The 25353-nt window shown below is 41.4% G+C and overlaps 1 protein-coding gene across 1 annotated transcript in view; it reads left to right on the top strand.

Moving 5' to 3' along the window:
- The window catches only part of ZC4H2 (zinc finger C4H2-type containing), a 68160-nt gene extending 43135 nt beyond the window's left edge, over nt 1–25025 (top strand). Inside the window, exons 2-5 of the mRNA XM_038586516.1 lie at nt 12711–12882; nt 20869–21041; nt 21880–22042; nt 23564–25025. Of these exons, the coding sequence (XP_038442444.1) occupies nt 12711–12882; nt 20869–21041; nt 21880–22042; nt 23564–23677 (622 nt within the window). The 3' untranslated portion in view covers nt 23678–25025. The remainder of the gene's footprint in view (nt 1–12710; nt 12883–20868; nt 21042–21879; nt 22043–23563) is intronic.
- The last annotated feature ends 328 nt before the right edge of the window (nt 25026–25353 follow it).

Below are 25353 nucleotides of genomic sequence, written 5' to 3'. Positions count from 1 at the left end.
ATTTAGAACTTTCATCCATTTTGAGTTTACCTTTGGGTATGGTGTAAGAGAATGGTCTAGTTTGTTTCTTCTGCACGTGGCTGTCCAATTTTCGCAATACCGTTTATTGAAGAGACTGTCCTTTTTCCAGTAGGTATTCTTTCCTGCTTTGTCAAATATTAGTTGACCATAGAGTTGGTGCCCAATTCTGGGTTCTCTATTCTGTTCCATTAATCTATGTGTCTGTTTTTGTGCTACTACCATACTGTATTGATGATCACAGCTGTGTAATAGAGCTTGAAATCTGCCATTCTAATGCCCCTGGCATTGGTTTTCTTTTTCAATGTTCCTCTGGCTATTCAGGTCTTTTCTGATTACATACAAATCTTACGATTATTTGTTCCAACTCTCTGAAGAAAGTCCATGGTATTTTGATAAGGATTTCATTGAACGTGTAAATTGCCCAGAGTAGCATAGACATTTTCACAATATTAATTGTTCCAATCCATGAGCATGGAATATTTTTCCATCTCTTTCTATATTCCTAAATTTCTTTCAGAAGTGTTCTGTATGTTTTAGGGAATAGATCCTTTAACACTTTGGTTAGGTTTATTCCCAGGTATCATATGCTATTGGGTGCAATTTTAAATGATATTGATTCCTTAATTTGTCTTTTCAATCTCATTGTTACTGCACAGAAATGCAACTAAATTCTGTGCATTGATTTTGTATCCAGCTACAGTGCTGAATTGCTGTATGAGTTCTAGCAATCTTGGCGTGGAGATTTTTGGGTTTTCTATGTACAGTATCATGTCATCTGTAAAGAGAGAAGGTTTGACTTCTTCTTTACCAATTTGAATGCCTTTTATTTCTTTTGGTTGTTTGATGGTTGAGGCTAGGACTTCTAGCACTATGTTGAATAACAAATGGTGAGAGTGGTCATCCCTGTCGTGTTCCTGAACGTAGGGGAAATGTTCTCAGGGTTTCCCCATAGAGAATGATATTTGCTGTGGGCTTTTCATAAATGGCTTTTAAGATACTGAGGAATGTTTCCTGTATCACTACACTTTGAAGAGTTTTAATCAGGAATGCATGGTATATTTTGTCAAATGCTTTCTCTGCATCTATTGAGAGAATCACGTGGTTCTTGTTATTTCATTTGTTGATGTGATCTATCACATTGATTATTTTATGAGTGTTGAACCAACCTTGCATCCTGAGGATAAATCCCACTTAGACATGGTGAATAATCCTCTTAAAGTACTGTTGTATCTTATTGAGTAGTATTTTGCTGAGAATTTTTTCCATTTATGTTCATCAGGGATATTGGTCTATAATTCTCCCTTTTGGTGGGGTCTTTGCCTGGTTTTTGATTCAAGGTAATAGAGGCCTCATAAAAAAGAGTTTCTATGTATTCTGTCCTTCTATCCTTTGAAATAGATTTAGTAGAATAGGTGTTATTTTTTCTTTAAACATTTGATAGGGGAGACAGAACATAAAGACTCCTAACTCTGGGAAATGAACTAGGGGTGGTGGAAGGGGGAGGGGGCGGGGGGTGGGGGTGAATGGGTGATGGGCACTGAGGGGGGCACCTGACAGGATGAACACTGGGTGTTATTCTGTATGTTGGCAAATTGAACACCAATAAAAAATAAATTTATTATTTAAAAAAAACATTTGATAGAATTCCCCTTGGGAATCCATCTGGCCCTGGACTTTTGTGTCTTGGGAGGTTTTTGATAACTGCTTCAGGTTCATCTCTGGTTATTGGCCTGTTCAGGTTTTCTATTTCTTCCTGTTCCATTTTTGGTAGTTTGTGGTTTTCCAGAAATTCATCCATTTCTTCTAGATTGCATAATTTATTGGCATATAGCTACTCATAATGCTTTTTAAAAATCGTTTGTATTTCCTTGGTATTGGCTGTGATCTCTCTCTTTCATTCATGATTTTATTGAGTCTTTAAACTTCTTAATTAGGCTGGCTAGGGGTTTATCTATCTTATTAATTCTCTCAAAGAAGGAACTCCTGGTTTTGTTGATCTGTTCTACAGTTCTGCTGGTCTCTATTTCATTGAGTTCTGCTCTAATATTTATTATCTCTCTTCTTCTGCTTGGTGTTGGTTTTATTTGTTGTTCTTTCTCCAGTTACTTTAGGTGCGAGGTTAGCTTTTGTATTTGAGTTTTTTCCGATTTTTTGAGGGATGCTTGTTTTGCAATGCATTTCCCTCTTAGGATGACTTTTCCCAAAGTTTTTGAATGGTTGTATCTTCATTAGTTTCCATTAATCTTTTTAATTCTCTAATTTCCTGGTTGACCCATTCATCTTTTACTAGGATGCTCTTTAACCTCCATGTGTTTGAGCTTCTTCCAAATTTCTTCTTGCGATTGTGTTCTAGTTTCAAAGCATTATGGTCTGAAAATATGCAGGGGACAATCCCAATCTTTTGGTATTGGTTGAGACCTGACTTGTGACCCAGTGTGCAGTCTATTCTGGAGAAAGTTCCATGTGCAGTTGAGAACAATGTGTATTCATTTGAGTTTGAAATGGAAAGTTCTGTATATATTAGTGAAATCTTTTTTTCCAGTATATCATTTAAGGCCGTTGTTTCTTTTCTGGTGTTGTGCTTACAAAATCTGTCATTTGCAGAAAGTGCTGTGTTGAATTCTCTTATTGTTAGTGTCTTATTATCTAAGTATGTATTTATTTGATTATTAATTGACATACTTGGCAGCTCCCACATTAGGGGCATGTACATTCATAAGTGTTAGGTCTTCTTGTTGGATAGACCTTTTAGTATGATATAGTATCCCTCTTCATCTCTTACTAGTCTTTGCTATAAACTCTAATTCATCTGAAATGAGGATTGCTACCCCAGCTTTTTCTTGAAGACCACTTGAATGGTAAATGGTTCTCCACTTCTTCATTTTCAGCCTATAGGTGTCCTTAGATCTGAAAAGAGTCTCTTGTAGACAGCAAATAGATGAGAAGTCTTTTTTATCGAGTCTGAAACCCTGCACCTTTTGCTGGGATCATTTGACCCATTCACGATCAGACTTACTATTGAAAGATACGAATTTAGTGTCATCATAATACCTATTCAGTCCCTGTTTTTGTGGATTATTTCTTTGGGCTTCCTCTTTTTCTACTGGGTCCCTCTTATTATTTCTTGCAGAGCTAGTTTGGTGTTCACATATTCTTTTAGTTTCTGCCTATCTTGGAAGCTCTTTATCTCTCCTTCTATTCTGAATGACAGCCCCGCTGCATAAAGTATTCTTGGCTACATGTTCTTCTCATTTAGTACTCTGAATATATCATGCCAGCCCTTTCTTGCCTGCCAGATCTCTGTGGAGAGGTCTGCTGTTAATCTGATATTTCTCCCCATATAAGTTAAGAAGCTGTTGTTTCAAGCTGCTTTATGACTTTTCTCTTTATCTCGGAAATTTGCAAGTTTCACTCTTAAATGTCGAGGTGTTGAATGGTTTTTATCGATTTTTTTGGGGGTCCCTCTCTATATCTTGTACCTGAATGCCTGCTTCCTTCCCCAGATTAGCGAAGTTCTCAGATATGATTTGTTGAAGTATACCTTGTGGTCCTCTGTCTGCTGTCTGTCTGTCTCTCTCACTCTCTCAGCCTCTTCTGGAATCTCAATAAAACCTATATTCTTCCTTCTCAAGATATCATTTATTTCCCTAAACCTTTCCTCTGGGCTTTTAATTGTTTTTCTCTTTTTTCCTCAGCTTCCTTCCTTACCATCAACTTGTCTTCTATGTAACTCACTCTCTTTTCCACCTCATTAACCCTAGCTGTTAGAACATCCCATTTGAGTTGGATCTCATTTAATCTATTTTTAATTTCAGCCTCATTAGACCTCAACTCTGCAGTAACGAATTCTGTAGTACCCATTCTCATTGCCGGGGTAGGATCTCATTGTGGTTTTGATTTGTATTTCCCTGATGGCAAGTGATGCAGAGCATTTTCTCATGTGCATGTTGGCCATGTGTCTGTCTTCCTCTGTGAGATTTCTGCTCATGTCTTTTGCCCATTTCATGATTGGGTTGTTTCTTTGCTGTTGAGTTTAAGAAGTTCTTTATAGATCTTGGAAACTAGCCCTTTATCTGATACGTCATTTGCAAATATCTTCTCCCATTCTGTAGGTTGTCTTTTAGTTTTGTTGACTGTATCCTTTGCTGTGCAAAAGCATCTTATCTTGATGAAGTTCCAATAGTTCATTTTTGCTTTTCTTTCTTTTGCCTTCGGGGATGTATCTTGCAAGAAGTTACTGTGGGCGAGTTCAAAAAGGGTGTTGCCTGTGTTCTCTTCTAGGATTTTGACGGAATCTTTTCTCACATTTAGATCTTTCATCCATTTTGAGTTTATCTTTGTGTATGGTGAAAGAGAGTGGTCTAGTTTCATTCTTCTGCATGTGGATGTCCAATTTTCCCAGCACCATCTATTGAAGAGACTGTCTTTCTTCCAATGGATAGTCTTTCCTCCTTTGTTGAATATTAGTTGACCATAAAGTTCAGGGTCCACTTCTGGGTTCTCTATTCTGTTCCATTGATCTATGTGTCTGTTTTTGTGCCAGTACCACAGTGTCTTGATGACCACAGCTTTGTAGTACAACCTGAAATCTGGCATTGTGATGCCCCCAGATATGGTTTTCTTTTTTAAAATTCCCCTGGCTATTCGGGGTCTTTTCTGATTCCACACAAATCTTAAAATAATTTGTTCTAACTCTCTGAAGAAAGTCCATGGTATTTTGATAGGGATTGCATTAAACGTGTAAATTGCCCTGGGTAACACTGACATTTTCACAATATTAATTCTGCCAATCCATGACCATGGAATATTTTCCCATCTCTCTGTGTCTTCCTTAATTTCTTTCAGAAGTGTTCTGTAGTTTTTAGGGTATAGATCCTTTACCTCTTTGGTTAGGTTTATTCCTAGGTATCTTATGCTTTTGGGTGCAATTGTAAATGGGATTGACTCCTTAATTTCTCTTTCTTCAGTCTCCTTGTTAGTGTATAGAAATGCCACTGACTTCTGGGCATTGATTTTGTATCCTGCCACACTGCATTTGCTGTATGAGTTCTAGCAATCTTGGAGTAGAGTCTTTTGGGTTTTCTATGTAGAGCATCATGTCATCAGCGAAGAGGGAGAGTATGACTTCTTCTTTGCCAATTTGAATGCCTTTAATGTCTTTCTTTTGTGTGATTGCTGAGGCTAGGACTTCTAGTACTATGTTGAATAGCAGTGGTGAGAGTGGACATCCCTGTCTTGTTCCTGATCTTAGGGGAAAGGCTCCCAGCATTTCCCCATTGAGAATGATATTTGCTGTGGGCTTTTTGTAGATGGCTTTTAAGATGTTGAGGAATATTTCCTCTATGCTTACACTCTGAAGAGTTTTGATCAGGAATGGATGCTGTATTTTGTCAAATGCTTTCTCTTCATCTATTGAGAGGATCATATGGTTCTTCGTTTTTCTCTTGCTGATATGATGAGTCACATTGATTGTTTTATGAGTGTTGAACCAGCTTTGTGTCCCAGGAATAAATCCTGCTTGGTCATGGTGAATAATTTTCTTAATGTACTGTTGGCTCCTATTGGCTAGTATCTTGTTGAGAATTTTTGCATCCATGTTCATCAGGGATATTTGTCTATAATTCTCCTTTTTGGTGGTGTCTTTGTCTGGTTTTGGAATTAAGGTGATGCTGGCCTCATAGAACGAATTTGGAAGTACTCCATCTCTTTCTATCTTTCCAAACAGCTTTAGTAGAATAGGTATGGTTTCTTCTTTTTTTTTTTTTTTTTTTTTGGTATGGTTTCTTCTTTAAAAATTTGATAGAATTCCCTTGGGAAGCCATCTGGCCCTGGACTTTTGTGTCTTGGGAGGTTTTTGATGACTGCTTCAATTTCCACCCTGTTTATTGGCCTGTTCAGGTTTTCTATTTCTTCCTGTTCCAGTTTTAGTAGTTTGTGGCTTTCTAGAGCTGCATCCATTTCTTCTAGATTGCCTATTTTATTGGCGTATAGCTGTTCATAATATGTTTTTAAAATCGTTTGTATTTCCTTGGTGTTGGTAGTGATCTCTCGTTTCTCATTCATGATTTTATTAATTTGAGTCTTCTCTGTCTTCTTTTTAATAAGGCTGGCTAATGGTTTATCTATCTTATTAATTCTTTCAAAGAACCAACTCCTGGTTTTGTTGATCTGTTCCACAGTTCTTCTGATCTCAATTTCGTTGTGTGTTCTAATCTTTATTAACTCTCTTCTTCTGCTCGGTGTAGGATCTACTTGCTGTTTTTTCTCTATCTCCTTTAGGTGTAAGGTTAGCATTTGTATTTGAGTTCTTTCCAGTTTTTGAATGGATGCTTGTATTGCTATGTATTTCCCCCTCAGGACTTCTTTTGCTGTATACCAAAGATTTTGAAGAGTTGTATCTTCATTCTCATTAGTTTCCATGAATCTTTTTAATTCTTCCTTAATTTCCTGGTTGACCCTTTCATCTTTTAGCAAGATGGTCCTTAACCTCCACGTGTTTGAGGTCCTTCCAAACTTCTTGTTGTGATTTAGTTCTAATTTGAAGGCATTATGGTCTGAGAATATACAGGGCACAATCCCAATCTTTTGGTATCGGTTCAGAACTGATTTGTGACCCAGTATTGGGTCTATTCTGGAAAAACTTCCATGTGCACTTGAGAAGAATGTGTATTCAGTTAAGTTTGGATGTAAAGTTCTGTAGATCTCTGTGAAATCCATCTGGTCCAGTGTATCATTTAAAGCTCTCATTTCTTTGGAGATGTTGTGCTTAGAAGACCTATCGAGTGAAGATAGCGCTAGATTGAAGTCACCAAGTATAAGTGTATTATTATCTAAGTATGTCTTAATTTTGGTTATTAATTGATTGATATATTTGGCAGCTCCCACATTCGGGGCATATATATTGATGATTGTTAAATCCTCTTCTTGGATAGTTCCTTTAAGTATGATATAGTGCCCCTCTTCATCTCTCACTACAGTCTTCGGGGTAAATTTTAGTTTATCTGATATAAGGATGGGTACCCCTGCTTTCTTTTCAGGACCATTTGAATGGTAAATGGTTCTCCAACCTTTTATTTTTAGGCTGTAGGTCTCCTTCTGTCTAAAATGAGTCTCTTGTAGACAGCAAATAGATGGGTCCTGCTTTTTTATCCAGTTAACACCCTGCCCCTTTTGGTGGGGTCATTAAGCCCATTCACGTTCAGAGTTACTATTGAAAGATAGGAGTTGAGTGTCATCATGATACCTGTTCAGTCCCTGTTTTTGTGGATTGTTCCATTGGACTTCTTCTTAAAGGGGAATTTTAAGAGTCCTCCTTAAAATTTCTTGCAGAGCTGGTTTGGAGATCACATATTCTTTCAGTTCCTGCCTGTCTTGAAAGCTCTTTATCTCTCCTTCCATTCTGAATGAGAGCCTTGCTGGAAAAACTATTCTTGTTTGCATATTTTTCTCAATTAGGACCCTGAATATATCCTGCCAGCCCTTTCTGGCCTGCCAGGTCTCTGTGGAGAGGTCTGCTGTTACCCTAATACTCCTCCCCATATAAGTTAGGGATTTCTTGTCTCTTGCTGCTTTAAGGATCTTCTCTTTATCTTTGGAATTTGCAAGCTTCACTATTAAATGTCAAGGTGTTCAATGGTTTTTTTGATTTTAGGGGGAGATCTCTCTATTTCCTGGATCTGAATGCCTGTTTTCCTTACCAGATTAGGAAATTTTTCAGCTATGATTTGTTCAAATACATATTCTGGACCTCTGTCTCTTTCGGCGCCTCAGGAATCCCAATTAAACGTAGGTTTTTCTTCCTCAGGCTGTCATTTATTTCCCTTAATCTATCCTCATGGTCTTTCAATTGTTTGTCTCTTTTTTCCTCAGTTTCCCTCTTTGCCATCAACTTGTCTTCTATGTCTCTCACTCGTTCTTCCACCTCGTTAACCCTCATCGTTAGGACCTCTAGTTTGCATTGCATCTCATTCAATTGATTTTTAATTTCTGTCTGATTAGATCTAAATTCTGCAGTCATGAAGTCTCTTGAGTCCTTTATGCTTTTTTCTAGAGCCACCAGTAGCTTTATAATAGTGATTCTGAATTGGCTTTCTGACATTGAATTGTAATCCAAATTTTGTAACTGGAGAGAGGACTGTTTCTGATTCTTTCTTTTGAGGTGAGGTTTTCCTTGTAGTCTTTTTGCTCAGTACAGAGTGGCCAAAAACAAGTTGCATTGGGAAAAGAGGAAAAAGAGAGAAGAGAAAGAAGAAAAGGAAATGAAAATAGAAAAAAGAGGAAAAAAAGAAAAGAATGTGAAGAAAAAGAGAAAAAAAGAGAAAAAAGGGGGGGAAGCAAACAGAAATCAAAAAGAAAAAAAAAACAAGGGGTAGTATCCTCTGATTCTGTATACTGTAAGTTCCTTGACTTCCCCTGGAACTTTCCTGTGCTGCTCGGTTAATAATTTGTTTTTTGCCTGTCTAGCTGGTCTTCTGGGTTTTGAGCCTTTTGTGCTGATTGTCAGGTGTTAGCACTTGGGGGAGCTGCTCAGCCCCCTGCCTGGTGCAGGGCTCAGTGAGTGATTTTTAAGCTGCTTATCAGGTGAGGCCACTGTGAGGCTCAGTGGGGTTGTTTACCCTGTGAGGCCCCAGGAGGAACAACCACAATGGTGGCGGCCAGCTCTGGATTCCTGGATTCAGCTCAGGCAGTAACTACCTAGCTCTCAGTCTGCAGGGGCCTGGATGCTCCCAGGACGGGCCGCTAATCTGCTCAGCTTGGGGTAGGAACGTTCTTGCTGTTCTGTGCCCTCCTGGCCTCTGCCTGTTCCAGGGGGGAGGCCGGATCCTGGGCTGTGTCCCCGTTTCCCTGTGATCCCGGGCCTGCACTGTTGATTTCGCGCTCCTGGGCCACAACGCCCCCTGTCCGCGGAGCCACCGCCTGAGCCCCTCCGAGCTGCTCCCAGGGCAGCCCCCTCCGCGCGGAGCCTCTTCCTCTGCCGAAGCAGCCCCCGAGCCACTCCCGGGGCCACGCAGCCTCCTCCTGCGCGGAGCCTCTGCCGGAGCCGCCTCCGAGCTGTTCCCGGGTCCAGCCGTGCGAGAGCTGCAGCCCTTTAGGGAGCCCGGCACGCTCTCCCTGGGGCGCTGGTGCTCTGTTAGTGTCCCAGGGAGCCTGAGGGCATCCCCGCCCTTCCTGGGGTCCTGCTCTAACTCCCTGCGAGAGCCTTTCCACCCGGGAAGATTGGTGAAGCTCCCGCTTCTCCAGGATGGGGCTTTCCTGTCCTGGGGACACTCGCCCCGGCCTTGGCCCGGCTCTACTTGGGGCCCCTTCCTCTTGGATGTCTTTTGTTTCTTTATTTCTTTTTTCCCCGGTCTTCCTACCTTGATAGAAGTGTGAACTCTTCTCACTGTAGCATTCCAGCTGTTCTCTCTTTAAATCTCAGGCCGAATTCGTAGATTTTCAGGATGATTTGGAAGTTATCTAGGTAATTTGTTGGGGACAGGTGACTTGGGGACCCTACTCTTCCGTCATCTTGCCCCGCCTCCCTGCCCCTCGTTTTATAGTGACTCCAGGAATCTTGCGGCTTCACTGCTCCTCCTGTAATTCTGTCAGATTACTCTGTTAAGTACTTTTCTGTCCTGCAAAATCCGATGCAGATTTTTAAAGTTCCAGCTTCTCCAGGGCTGGGGTCTCCTGCCCTGGAGGCTTTTGCCTCACTGCTTTTGCCCAGCTAGTTGTTGTTCCCCTCCCCCACTTTTTTTTTGTTTTGCTTTCATACCTTGTTAGAAGCAAAAATCTCTCCAAGACTGAGAGAAGTAAAGTGAGATAATCAGATTTTGTCCCTCTCCTGATGCTTGAAATACTACAATGATTCCCCCTTCTCCTAAGGATAAAAGTCCTAACTCCTCATCTCAATCCCCAGGCCATATTCTGGCATCCTCTTAATTTCATCTCAGGCCTCCTCCCTCATATAGTAAATGCTCCAGCCACACTGACCTTTGTTTAATTCATCTAATGTGCCATTTTCTTTTCTGTGCCAAGGCAATTAATTGCTCCTGCTATTCTTTCTGCCTGGACTGCTTTCCTCTGTGTCTACGTGCACTTTACCAGCTACCTCCTACTCATTTTCCAGGTTTTGCTCCAATTTTCACATCCACAGATTATTAGGATAGCTTCTGGTGAATGTCCCTTTGACTTTACAATGTCCCTTAGACTGTTATATCCCTTTATTGTGTCTTCCTATTGCATTCTGCATCTCATCTTTACTACTCATCACATAGTTTTTCATGTAGCAATGTGTTCAGGGTCCATTTTAGTCATTAGATGAATTTTCCTGTCCACAGACTATTCTGTTTTTTGTTCTATTCCTTGCAACTGGTATAGTGCATGCCTCATGATAAATGTCCCATAAATATTTGTTAAATAGAGTTTATATTAAAATCCTATATAATTGGTACATAATAGGTGTTCAATAAATATAAACTATAAATATAGCTGTTATTATTATTGTCTAAAAACAGATAGCTAGGGAATGGTAGAACCCAGATTTATACCCAGGTCTGAATCTAAAGCTCATGTTCCTTTTATAATATGGTTCTGCTTGCAGAAATGGATTGTAGGCTGAGCACTGTCACAGATTGCCTTAGGATGATATACTATATCTCACTCTAAATCTCAATTTTCTCATCTGTAAATTGGGGTAGGAATAGGCAAAATTCAGATTGCTCTACATGTAATGTAGAGGAGGAAAATGGAAGTCTAGATAGGAGGGGCTCTATATAGTTAGTTAATTGGCCAATACAAGTCAGTTTCACCCTCTTCAAGGCAGTTGAACAGGTATACCAAGAACTCTTATTATGTTTATGCTCTTTAGTCAGGGCAACCCCACTCAGTTAGTGTGGCATAGTGGGTGGTGTTAGAGGGCCCTGTGTTCAAATCTCAACATCCCATTTACTAGTTCTGTGGTCTTGGGCAAGTTGCTACCCTGAACCTCAATTTCCTATTTTAGAAATGGGATAATAACACCCATCTTTTGTTTTCACCCTTTCTAGATAACAAAATACAATAACATGAAAAGAATTTTTGAATAAATAAAGAAAAATTTCTCCCATTATCCTATCCACCTAACACAAGTCTGTTTGTGGGTCTGTGCCATTGAGGGTCACCTCTTAAGGCAGGAGCCATGAGAGAGAGACTAAAGACAGAAACAGGCTAAAGCCAGAGGCCAGAGTCTAGGGTATAGAGCAAGAGCACCCATGGAACGGCCTGGAGCAAGGGTGAAAGCCAGCTACTGATGCAGAAGAAAGTATCTGAGTGATGGATAACAGCTAGGTAGTACCTGAAAACCAGAAAGTAGAGAGCCATCGGGAGGATAACAATGTGCCCTAGAGGGGCCTCCTTCCAAATTTTTGTGTCCTTTTTATTTAGGCATGCTTCAAATGGTCTTAAAGGTCCTTGAAACTGTGCCAGTATATTTTGTGCATGTATATTTTGAAAAATGCAATCCAAGTATATACACTTTTCCATTAAGTATCATATCTTCAATATTTTCCATGTCATAAGTCTTCATAGTGATTACTTTTTATGGTTTCCAAATATTGCAGTCTTTCCCATAGTCCAGAATGAACATTCCTGTGTACTAATGTTTTGTTTCCCTTAATTATTTCCTTAGAATAAATTCACAGGTGTGTGATTACTGAACCAGAATGTATACAATTGGGATTTAACAACCAGATACAAGTTTTATTTTTTAGGAAAAGAAATGAGCTATAGTTCTTACATTCCACTTCCTCTTCTGGAACTGAAGGGTGGACTCTGTAGAGTTGTGCAGTCCTGTTAACCATGTGTGATAGTATAACATTAAATTAATTAAAATTTAAAAAATTAATTAAAATTAAATAAAATTCAAAATTCAGTTCTTCAGCTGCACTAGCCACATTTCAAGTACCCAGTAGCTACATGTGTGTATTGGCAACTGTATGAGAAAGTATAGATATAGAAAATTTCCATCATTGTAGAAAGTTTAATGGACGGTGCTCCTGTAGGAGTTTCTCAAAGGTCATGGTTGGCATCTTGGGTTGGAGTTTTTTGTGATGTAGGACTTTCCTGTGCATTAAGAGGCTATTTAGTGTCTCTGGCCTATGGCCACTACATGCCAGTAGTGTTTTATCATGAATCATTCTAACAGCAAAAACCTCCATGTTTGCAAATGTTCCATAAAGGAATACAATTATCCCCTTTTGAGACCCACTGAGCTTCAATCTTAGAATAAAGGATCTTCTAAGAAATGGGTAGGAAATATCAGAAAGGGAGACAGAACATGGAAGACTCCTAACTCTGGGAAACGAACTAGGGGTGGTGGAAGGGGAGGAGGGCGTGGGGTGGGGGTGACTGGGTGGTGGGCACTGAGGGGGGCACTTTAGGGGATGAGCACTTGGGTGTTGTTCTGTATGTTGGCAAATTGAACACCAATAAAAAATAAATGTATTATTAAAAAACATGAAACAATATTAAATAAATAAATAAATAAATAAATAAATAAATAAATAAATAAATAATGGATCTCCTAACTTTTGGAGGATGGCTTCAAGCTGGGTCTGCCTGGAGAATGAAAAGCTTAGGAAAATAGCCCTGGCTCAGGGCTAAATCTGTATTCTATTACCATTTTCCTGCCTTTTCCTGCTGATCTGTTTCTTGCTTTTTGGTAATTGCAGGAACAAGACCCTTCAGATGGAGAAAATCAAGGCACGTTTGAAGGCTGAGTTTGAGGCTCTTGAATCAGAGGAGAGGCACCTGAAGGAATATAAGCAGGAGATGGACTTGCTGCTACAGGAGAAGATGGCCCATGTGGAGGAACTCCGACTGATCCATGCTGATATCAATGTGGTACGTGGCTGGCCGCCTGAAGCCTACCTCTGGGCCCTTAGTTGAATAGACAGTAATGAGTACTGTGGCCTCTCCTTGAGATGTGACTGTGGCCAACTTAGGGGAGTAAGCATCAGGTTGTGGTAGAATGGAAGAATCCAGGAGTTCTGAGATCTAGCTCTGGCTCTGTCACTGAATATCACTGGACAAGTCCCTTTTTCTCTTAGGCCTCGTTTTCTCTCTTTACTGTTACAGGGATTCAGTCACCTCTAAGGTCTCTTTCAGCACTTATGTGCAGTCATTCTGGGAGTCTGGGAGTTGAGAGTTAGCCTTGGAGTAAATCAGAGCAGACAGCTGCCTCTGGGGTCTAGCTCAACGGGCTCCAAAGCTTCTGAGTAGGCTAAACAAATAATCTCTGCCACCTTACTAAAGTGTAGCTCCCTCATTAGAGTCTCTTTTTGAGATACTTGGAACATGGGGAATGAACTGTCTGCTAAGTTGATAAGTTTCCCACTTTTTGGAGTTATTCAAGCACAGTCTGAATGATTACCTCTGGGCTGCAAAATTGATGCACCAGGAGGAAATTTAGAGGTGCTGACTTAGGAGATCCTTTTCAATCCTTTGAGCCTATGACAATGAGAAGCAGTTTTTAAAAATTACATTTGAAGGAGTTAAGTTTCTATTCTTAGGAAACTCATTTCTATGGCAATACCTATTTCCTGATATTGCCAAGCCTAGGATTTTAAAGGAAATATGAATGTGATTTGGACAGTAGGTACTTGGTATTTCCTGTGTCACAAGATCACAGGATTCCAGGGTCTCATGAACTGTTGCCAACTAACAAAGGATACAAAGCCAATGCAAATTACAAATATTACCCACAGGGGGGAGGAGCAAGATGGCGGAGGAGTAGGGTCTCCAAATCACCTGTCTCCACCAAACTACCTAGAAAACCTTCAAATTATCCTGAAAATCTATGAATTCGGCCTGAGATTCAAAGAGAGACCAGCTGGAATGCTACAGTGAGAAGAGTTCGCGCTTCTATCAAGGTAGGAAGACGGGGAAAAAGAAGTAAAGAAACAAAGGCCTCCAAGGGGGAGGGGCCCCGCGAGGAGCCGGGCTGAGGCCGGGGCGAGTGTCCCCAGGACAGGAGAGCCCCGTCCCGGAGACGCAGGAGCTGCACCGACCTTCCCCGGGGGAAAGGGGCTCGCGGGGAGTTGGAGCAGGACCCAGGAGGGCGAGGATGCCCTCGGGCTCCCGGGGACAGTAACAGCAACTGCGCGCCCAGGAGAGTGCGCCGAGCTCCCTAAGGGCTGCAGCGCGCACGGCGGGACCCGGCGGGACCCGGAGCAGCTGAAGGGGCTCGGGCGGCGGCTCCGCGGAGGGGGCTGCGCGGCCCCGGGAGCAGCTCGGAGGGGCTCGGGCAGAGGAAGAGGCTCCGTACGGAGGGGGCTGCGCGGTTCCAGGACCAGCTCGGAGGGGCTCGGGCAGAAGAAGAGGCTCCGTGCGGTGGGGGCTGCGCGGTTCCAGGAGCAGCTCGGAGGGGCTCGGGCGGCAGCTCCGCGGAGGGGGTTGCGCGGCCCGGGAGCGCGAATCCAACAGCGCAGGCTCCGGAGCACAGGGCGCCGGGACACAGCCCAGGATCCCGCCTCCCCCGGGACAGGCAGAGGCCGGGAGGGCCCAGGACAGCAAGGACGCTCCTGCCCCAGCTGAGCACATCAGCGGCCCCGCCCCGGAGCCTCCAGGCCCTGCAGACGGAGTTCCTGCCGGAGCTGAATCCAGGTTTCCAGAGCTGCCCCGCCACTGGGGCTGTTCCTCCTGCGGCCTCACGGGGTAAACAACCCCCACTGAGCCCTGCACCAGGCAGGGGCGGAGCAGCTCCCCCAACTGCTCACACCTGAAAATCAGCACAACAGGCCCCTCCCCCAGAACACCAGCTAGACTGACTGACAACTTCCAGGAGAAGCCAAGGGACTTAAAGTACACAGAATCAGAAGATACTCCCCGGTGGTTCTTTTTTTGTTTGTTTGTTTTTGTTTTTGTTTTTGTTTTTGTTTTTGTTTTGTTTTGCTTTTTGATTTGTTTCCTTCCCCCACCCCCTTTTTTTCTCCTTTCTTTTTCTTTCTCTTTTTCTTCTTTTTTTTTTTTTTTTTTTTTTTTTTTTTTTTCTTTTTTTTTTTCTTTTTCTTCCCTTTTTTTTTTCTCTTTCTCTTTTCTTTCCTTCTTTCTCTCCTCTCTTTTTCTCTTTTTCCCAATACAACTTGCTTTTGGCCACTCTGCACTGAGCAAAATGACTAGAAGGAAAACCTCACCTCAAAAGAAAGAATCAGAAACAGTCCTCTCTCCCACAGAGTTACAAAATCTGGATTACAATTCAATGTCAGAAAGCCAATTCAGAAGCACTATTATACAGCTACTGGTGGCTCTAGAAAAAAGTATAAAGGACTCAAGAGACTTCATGACTGCAGAATTTAGAGCTAATCAGGCAGAAATTAAAAACCAATTGAATGAGATGCAATCCAAACTAGAAGTCCTAACGACGAGGGTTAACGAGGTGGAAGAACGAGTGAGTGACCTAGAAGACAAGTTGACAGCAAAGAGGGAAACTGAGGAAAAAAGAGACAAACAATTAAAAGACCATGAAGATAGATTAAGGGAAATAAACGACAGCCTGAGGAAGAAAAACCTACGTTTAATTGGGGTTCCCGAGGGCGCCGAAAGGGACAGAGGGCCAGAATATGTATTTGAACAAATTCTAGCTGAAAACTTTCCTAATCTGGGAAGGGAAACAGGCATTCAGATCCAGGAAATAGAGAGATCCCCCCCTAAAATCAATAAAAACCGTTCAACACCTCGACATTTAATTGTGAAGCTTGCAAATTCCAAAGATAAGGAGAAGATCCTTAAAGCAGCAAGAGACAAGAAATCCCTGACTTTTATGGGGAGGAGTATTAGGGTAACAGCAGACCTCTCCACAGAGACCTGGCAGGCCAGAAAGGGCTGGCAGGATATATTCAGGGTCCTAAATGAAAAGAACATGCAACCAAGAATACTTTATCCAGCAAGGCTCTCATTCAAAATGGAAGGAGAGATAAAGAGCTTCCAAGACAGGCAGCAACTAAAAGAATATGTGACCTCCAAACCAGCTCTGCAAGAAATTTTAAGGGGGCCTCTTAAAATTCCCCTTTAAGAAGAAGTTCAGTGGAACAGTCCACAAAAACAAAGACTGAATAGATATCATGATGACACTAAACTCATATCTCTCAATAGTAACTCTGAATGTGAACGGGCTTAATGACCCCATCAAAAGGCGCAGGGTTTCAGACTGGATAAAAAAGCAGGACCCATCTATTTGCTGTCTACAAGAGACTCATTTTAGACAGAAGGACACCTACAGCCTGAAAATAAAAGGTTGGAGAACCATTTACCATTCGAATGGTCCTCAAAAGAAAGCAGGGGTAGCCATCCTTATATCAGATAAACTAAAATTTACCCCAAAGACTGTAGTGAGAGATGAAGAGGGACACTATATCATACTTAAAGGATCTATTCAACAAGAGGACTTAACAATCCTCAATATATATGCTCCGAATGTGGGAGCTGCCAAATATATAAATCAATTATTAACCAAAGTGAAGAAATACTTAGATAATAATACACTTATACTTGGTGACTTCAATCTAGCTCTTTCTATACTTGATAGGTCTTCTAAGCAAAACATCTCCAAAGAAACGAGAGCTTTAAATGATACACTGGACCAGATGGATTTCACAGATATCTACAGAACTTTACATCCAAACTCAACTGAATACACATTCTTCTCAAGCGCACATGGAACTTTCTCCAGAATAGACCACATATTGGGTCACAAATCGGGTCTGAACCGATACCAAAAGATTGGGATTGTCCCCTGCATATTCTCGGACCATAATGCCTTGAAATTAGAACTAAATCACAACAAGAAGTTTGGAAGGACCTCAAACACATGGAGGTTAAGGACCATCCTGCTAAAAGATAAAAGGGTCAACCAGGAAATTAAGGAAGAATTAAAAAGATTCATGGAAACTAATGAGAATGAAGATACAACCGTTCAAAATCTTTGGGATGCAGCAAAAGCAGTCCTAAGGGGGAAATACATCGCAATACAAGCATCCATTCAAAAACTGGAAAGAACTCAAATACAAAAGCTAACCTTACACATAAAGGAGCTAGAGAAAAAACAGCAAATAGATCCTACACCCAAGAGAAGAAGGGAGCTAATAAAGATTCGAGCAGAACTCAACGAAATCGAGACCAGAAGAACTGTGGAACAGATCAACAGAACCAGGAGTTGGTTCTTTGAAAGAATTAATAAGATAGATAAACCATTAGCCAGCCTTATTAAAAAGAAGAGAGAGAAGACTCAAATTAATAAAATCATGAATGAGAAAGGAGAGATCACTACCAACACCAAGGAAATACAAACGATTTTAAAAACATATTATGAACAGCTCTACGCCAATAAATTAGGCAATCTAGAAGAAATGGACGCATTCCTGGAAAGCCACAAACTACCAAAACTGGAACAGGAAGAAATAGAAAACCTGAACAGGCCAATAACCAGGGAGGAAATTGAAGCAGTCATCAAAAACCTCCCAAGACACAAGAGTCCAGGGCCAGATGGCTTCCCAGGAGAATTTTATCAAACGTTTAAAGAAGAAATCATACCTATTCTCCTAAAGCTGTTTGGAAAGATAGAAAGAGATGGAGTACTTCCAAATTCGTTCTATGAAGCCAGCATCACCTTAATTCCAAAGCCAGACAAAGACCCCGCCAAAAAGGAGAATTACAGACCAATATCCCTGATGAACATGGATGCAAAAATTCTCAACAAGATACTGGCCAATAGGATCCAACAGTACATTAAGAAAATTATTCACCATGACCAAGTAGGATTTATCCCTGGGACACAAGGCTGGTTCAACACCCGTAAAACAATCAATGTGATTCATCATATCAGCAAGAGAAAAACCAAGAACCATATGATCCTCTCAATAGATGCAGAGAAAGCATTTGACAAAATACAGCATCCATTCCTGATCAAAACTCTTCAGAGTGTAGGGATAGAGGGAACATTCCTCGACATCTTAAAAGCCATCTATGAAAAGCCCACAGCAAATATCATTCTCAATGGGGAAGCACTGGGAGCCTTTCCCCTAAGATCAGGAACAAGACAGGGATGTCCACTCTCACCACTGCTATTCAACATAGTACTGGAAGTCCTAGCCTCAGCAATCAGACAACAAAAAGACATTAAAGGCATTCAAATTGGCAAAGAAGAAGTCAAACTCTCCCTCTTCGCCGATGACATGATACTCTACATAGAAAACCCAAAAGTCTCCACCCCAAGATTGCTAGAACTCATACAGCAATTCGGTAGCGTGGCAGGATACAAAATCAATGCCCAGAAGTCAGTGGCATTTCTATACACTAACAATGAGACTGAAGAAAGAGAAATTAAGGAGTCAATCCCATTTACAATTGCACCCAAAAGCATAAGATACCTAGGAATAAACCTCACCAAAGATGTAAAGGATCTATACCCTCAAAACTATAGAACACTTCTGAAAGAAATTGAGGAAGACACAAAGAGATGGAAAAATATTCCATGCTCATGGATTGGCAGAATTAATATTGTGAAAATGTCAATGTTACCCAGGGCAATATACACGTTTAATGCAATCCCTATCAAAATACCATGGACTTTCTTCAGAGAGTTAGAACAAATTATTTTAAGATTTGTGTGGAATCAGAAAAGACCCCGAATAGCCAGGGGAATTTTAAAAAAGAAAACCATATCTGGGGGCATCACAATGCCAGATTTCAGGTTGTACTACAAAGCTGTGGTCATCAAGACAGTGTGGTACTGGCACAAAAACAGACGCATAGATCAGTGGAACAGAATAGAGAATCCAGAAGTGGACCCTGAACTTTATGGGCAACTAATATTCGATAAAGGAGGAAAGACTATCCATTGGAAGAAAGACAGTCTCTTCAATAAATGGTGCTGGGAAAATTGGACATCCACATGCAGAAGAATGAAACTAGACCACTCTCTTTCACCATACACAAAGATAAACTCAAAATGGATGAAAGATCTAAATGTGAGACAAGATTCCATCAAAATCCTAGAGAAGAACACAGGCAACACCCTTTTTGAACTCGGCCATAGTAACTTCTTGCAAGATACATCCACGAAGGCAAAAGAAACAAAAGCAAAAATGAACTATTGGGACTTCATCAAGATAAGAAGCTTTTGCACAGCAAAGGATACAGTCAACAAAACTCAAAGACAACCTACAGAATGGGAGAAGATATTTGCAAATGACATATCAGATAAAGGGCTAGTTTCCAAGATCTATAAAGAACTTTTTAAACTCAACACCAAAGAAACAAACAATCCAATCATGAAATGGGCAAAAGACATGAACAGAAATCTCACAGAAGAAGACATAGACATGGCCAACATGCACATGAGAAAATGCTCTGCATCACTTGCCATCAGGGAAATACAAATCAAAACCACAATGAGATACCACCTCACACCAGTGAGAATGGGAAAAATTAACAAGGCAGGAAACAACAAATGTTGGAGAGGATGTGGAGAAAAGGGAACCCTCCTACACTGTTGGTGGGAATGTGAACTGGTGCAGCCACTGTGGAAAACTGTGTGGAGGTTCCTCAAACAGTTAAAAATAGACCTGCCCTACGACCCAGCAATTGCACTGTTGGGGATTTACCCCAAAGATACAAATGCAATGAAACGCTGGGACACCTACACCCCGATGTTTCTAGCAGCAATGGCCACGATAGCCAAACTGTGGAAGGAGCCTCGGTGTCCAACGAAAGATGAATGGATAAAGAAGATGTGGTTTATGTATACAATGGAATATTACTCAGCTATTAGAAATGACAAATACCCACCATTTGCTTCAACGTGGATGGAACTGGAGGGTATTATGCTGAGTGAAGTAAGTCAGTCAGAGAAGGACAAACATTATATGTTCTCATTCATTTGGGGAATATAAATAATAGTGAAAGGGAAAATAAGGGAAGGGAGAAGAAATGTGTGGGAAATATCAGAAAGGGAGACAGAACATAAAGACTGCTAACTCTGGGAAACGAACTAGGGGTGGTAGAAGGGGAGGAGGGCGGGGGGTGGGAGTGAATGGGTGACGGGCACTGGGTGTTATTCTGTATGTTAGTAAATTGAACACCAATAAAAAAAAAAAAAAAAAAAAAAAAAAAACAAATATTACCCACAGAGAGGCTAAGAATCTAAGTTAGTGGATTTCAAACTTAAACATGAATCAAAGTCACCTGGAAGAAGCTCTTAGAACATAGATTATTGAATTCAACCCTAGAATTTCTGATTTTTATATGCCTGAGGTTGTACCTGAGAATTTGCATTCCTAATGAATTTTCAGGTGATGCTAATGCTGTTGATCTGGTGACCACATTTTGAAAATTACTGATCTAAGATAAAAACCACTGGCTTGGGAAGAAGACCTTATTCTTTGTCTATGCTTTGCCCCTAAGAAGTATTTCTCTGAGGAAGTTTCTTCTTCTTTCTGAGTCTCAATTCTCTGATCTGTAAAATGGTGGTGAGATGGACTAAATCAGCTCTAAGGGCCATTCTAGCTTTAAGGTGCTATATTTGTATAATAACTACCATTTATTGAACCTTTACTCTTTGGTAGCCCCTGTACTGAGAGCTTTATATGAATTAAATCACTGAATCTTCATAAGATTATATGAAATAAGAACTATTAGTATCACCATTATAAAGATGAAAAAAACAGGCATGATGAGTCACATATAATACATGGTGAATGAAGGACTTGACCATAGATTGGTCTGGCTCTGGACCCTGAGCTATTTTATCCATCTAGCTGTAGAGCCTTGCATTGTTGCATTGCTGACATTGTTGGTGTCTTTTCTCTGTACCTACCTCACTGTGTGTTCTAGATGGAAAACACCATCAAACAGTCTGAGAATGACCTAAACAAGCTGCTAGAGTCTACCCGGCGGCTACATGATGAGTATAAGCCACTGAAGGAACATGTGGATGCCCTACGCATGACTCTAGGCCTACAGAGGCTCCCTGACCTATGTGAAGAGGAAGAGAAGCTCTCTTTGGAGTAAGCTGCCTACTCCCTGTCCCTGTAACACACATACAACACACACACACATACACACGCAGAGGCGCATATACATACATAAAACCTGGTCTAAAGTCATGGTTCTCAGTCCTAGCTTCAGGCCTGTCAGTATGACCTTGGACAAGTCTCTGTGTACCAAAATAAGGATGATTAGACTAGTATTACTGGGAAGCTTTTAAAATTCTTTGTGCAATTTTGATAACACAAGACTGTGTCTATGACTCTGTGTGTGTGTGTGTGTGTGTGTGTGTGTGTGTGTGTGTGTGTGTGACTCTTAAGAGGTGACTTCCCAAGTCAAAGTCTAGAAGGGGTGTCTAGAAACCTTTGAAAATGTTGAAGGCTGGGCTTTCATGGTCTCCAGGTGCTATCCTGGAACTTTATCTAGAGACCTAGATACTCACCTTACAGAGAGAGTTCAGTTTAGTAGAAGGAGGCACACTTCTTAAAGTAGAACGGGCTGCCTGTGGAAGTGTTGAGCTTCTTCCTAGAGGTATGTGAGCAGAGGTCTGGGACACTTAATGAGAATATTGCAAGGGTAAATGGGATGAACAGTAAGCAAGTGCCCTTTAAGGACTTTGTTAGCCCTGGGAGTCTTGATTTTCTGGATCTGTCAGAGCCAACAAAGAGAAGGATTACCCTTCCCAGCAGACAATGGGCCAGGTAGTGAAGGAGAAGAACCTTGTGCTGGGGAGGATACAGGAACTTTCTATAGTGAGCCACAGCCCCACCCCTTTGGTTCTGTGACATGGAGTCTTTAAGAGGGGCAAGGTTCTCCTTGCTTTCAGAATGATCTAACTAATGTCTTTCATTTCCAAAGTTACTTTGAGAAGCAGAAAGCGGAGTGGCAGACGGAGCCTCAGGAGCCCCCCATCCCTGAGTCTCTGGCCGCTGCAGCTGCTGCTGCCCAACAACTCCAAGTGGCTAGAAAGCAGGACACTCGGCAGACAGCCACCTTCAGGCAACAGCCCCCACCTATGAAGGTAAGTGAGCTGAGTAGGGGTTGTGGAGGAAGCAAGGTATCTTCAAGCAGCCCCACGGAAGGCTAGGACTCGGGCTTTGTAGTTACATATTTGGTGCCTTCCTAAAACAGCCTTTGCTTGGGACACAGAGGAAGAGTTAGTATATATGTGCTGTAGCAGACGAGCTGGTTTCACTGCTTCACATTCCCAATGGGGCTACAATGCAGGAAGGTTGGCAGGCTCTACCAAAGGATAATTTTTTTTAAGTTAGAAAGACTTGTGCAAATATATAGTGAACATTTGTTCTTAATGAGGGAGTCAGCAGGATTACAAAGGTGGTTCCAAAAGCATTTGAAAAACAGTTAATTGGGATCCCTGGGTGGTGCAGCGGTTTGGCGCCTGCCTTTGGCCCAGGGCACGATCCTGGAGACCCGGGATCGAATCCCACATCAGGCTCCCGGTGCATGGAGCTTGCTTCTCCCTCTGCCTGTCTCTGCCTCTCTCTCTCTCTCTGTGTGACTATCATAAATAAATAAAAATAAAATTAAAAAAAAAGAAAGAAAAACAGTTAATTATGTAGTAAGAAAAGGAAAAGAATGCTGAAATAAGTTTGCAAATTTTTTTTTAATTTTTATTTATTTATGATAGTCACACACAGAGAGAGAGAGAGAGAGAGAGGCAGAGACACAGGCAGAGCGAGAAGCAGGCTCCATGCACCGGGAGCCCAACGTGGGATTCGATCCCAGGTCTCCAGGATCACGCCCTGGGCCAAAGGCAGGTGCCAAACCGCTGCGCCACCCAGGGATCCCAAGTTTGCAAAATTAAATACAGAACTGGTTGATGTCCAATAAAATAAATAAATGTAACTTTTATGATTATCTTTTCTTTGGAACAGAAATAATCTGCATCTCTACTGGGAAAAAAATCATTTGTAGTTTATTAGCATAAATCACAGTTTGGACCCTGATCAATAGTAAATAGTCAAGAAAGGGACATTCTCCTAGAGCAGGGGTCAGCAAACTAGAACCCACAGACCAAGTCTGATTGGTTCTCAGTTTTTGTAAATAAAGTTTTACTGACACACACACATCTACCTGTTTGTTTATGTATTGTCTGTAGCTTCTTTCATAAAGAACAGGTATAGTTGAGTAGGTGTAGCTAAGACCACATGACCTGAAAAGTCTAAAATATTCATAGAGAAAGTTAACTGCTATCTGTCCTAGAGTATTAATCCTTAATAGGGCCCGTTGGACCATGCTCCAATATAATGCTAAAATGATATATAATTCTCATTTTGCCTTATTTCCAAATTCTGGATATTTTTCCTCAATAACCATCTTGGACCCTCATCCCTTTATAGCCTTTACATTCTTACATCTAGCACTGATCTCTCTACTTGGGTCACACTCTTTGAGAAGTGATAATAACATTTTCCTATTGGGAAATCACAATTGCTTTCTTGACCATTGGGGATGAGAAGGCTGAACCATAGGCTAGAAGAATCTGATCACTAACTTTCTTTGTCCTGTGTCCTCCCACCAGGCCTGCTTGTCATGCCATCAGCAAATTCATCGGAATGCACCTATATGTCCTCTGTGCAAGGCCAAGAGTCGGTCCCGGAACCCCAAAAAGCCAAAACGGAAGCAAGATGAATGAAGAAATGGAGAACACATAGAGCTCTGCTGCTCATAATTCCTTCCATGGCTAGAGTGATTAATTTCTTGATTTGAAACCACCCTGCCCCACCTCTACCAAGTTTCCTATTTAATGTGATGGAAGCACAACCTCTCTCCTTTGCTCTTCTTTCTTCTCTTGGGGTTTCTGATTTAAGAAGAGATATGGTTCAGGTGCTAATGATAGTGTGTCTGATGATCCCTTCTCTCCCACCCACATTTCAACTCCTGCCCTTATTTGATGCTGAGGGAAGGGCAGAGGCCAAGATGTGATTCTCTGCCTCGTGTCTGAGGCCTGGGACCTAAGCGCTGAGGGCTGGAGGAGGCCCTTGTTTCAGGTGAAGGCTCCAGTGTGCCCCCTCCTTATACTTTTACATTAGGCTCTGAAGGGGCAACAGTCTTCTTGCTGAACTTTCCAGTAGACTTGGTGTATATATCTTCCCCACAAACCCCTCCTCATCTCATGTTGTCTAAGGAAGGCCCAGAGGTCAGTTGGACAAGACCTCCTTTTATTATTCATTTGGGAAGCCTGGCTGCTATTATGGAGTTCACTCCCATGCCAGTTTCCCAGATAGGGTAAAGTTCTCAGGTATAGGTTGTGTGTCTAGAGATCCTGAGACCAGCAGGCCTTTCCCATAACCCTTGTTTTTCAAATCAATGACAGAATTTCCTCACAGTGAAATCAGTGAGCTGCAGCTATCCACAAGTCCTATGTAACTTGCTGCCTAGATTATCGGGCTCTACTGTACAGGCTGCCTTAGAATGAGAGGGGCCCCAGGCTGACATCTCTGTTGCCAAATGTTCAAAATCATTTTTATTCAAACCCATTATTCTGGCAGTTTCTCAATGATATATCTTAGGGGTTAAAGGCATGAGCTGATATTCAAGTGAGTGCCAACCATTTCACATAGGTAGGAGGGTGGAATTTCCCCTCCATTCATCCCTCCCTCTCTTGGGTCTGCTCTCTTGTAAAGCAGCCTCAGCTCAAGTCAGCTGCTGGCTACTCCCTTTCCTATAGATTGTTTTGGTGGCCTTCCCTTACAAAAGAAAAGGCACTAGGCTCCCCAAGCTCTACAGTTCTCCTCTCTACCAAAATCAGATTTCTAGTCAAGTCACTTTCAGACTTAAAAGACAGAGATGGAGGTTGGCTTTAGCTCCAAGTCTCAGTCCCTGGCTGGGGAAAGGGGATCTTTTTCCTACCTTCCTTAACTATAGTTTTAAGTTGCCAGTGTTTGTTTATTCATAATATAAAAAGTTACTCTGCTTTTTGAAAGTGAGAGTGTTATATGTGTACAAATTCTTTTAAATAAACATTTGTTCATTTGAGTGAATGCTGAGGAGTTTCTATAAGTATCAAGTAACAGAAAAAATGTGGTGCCGTTTCCCCTTCTGGGTAGCTCTTCTTCACTTTTATTTCTCCACCCTACAAATGATGAGAGAAAACACACCACTGCACAATGATTTGCCCTATTATTATTATAATTCCATTTATTAAATATTAACTCAGTGTCAAGCCTCTGTAATACACTTAAAGTACATGACTGTATTTGATTTTCAAAACAATCTTTCAAGCTAAGTATTTTTTAATTTAAATTCAATTACCCAACATATAGTAGTACATCATTAGTTTGGGATGTAGAGTTCAGTAATTCATTGGTT

Source organism: Canis lupus, chromosome X (assembly GCF_011100685.1).
Source record: "Canis lupus familiaris isolate Mischka breed German Shepherd chromosome X, alternate assembly UU_Cfam_GSD_1.0, whole genome shotgun sequence".
NCBI lineage: Eukaryota > Metazoa > Chordata > Mammalia > Carnivora > Canidae > Canis > Canis lupus.
The sequence above is the reverse complement of the archived record's forward strand: the minus strand, read 5'-3'. Positions and strand labels throughout refer to the sequence as shown.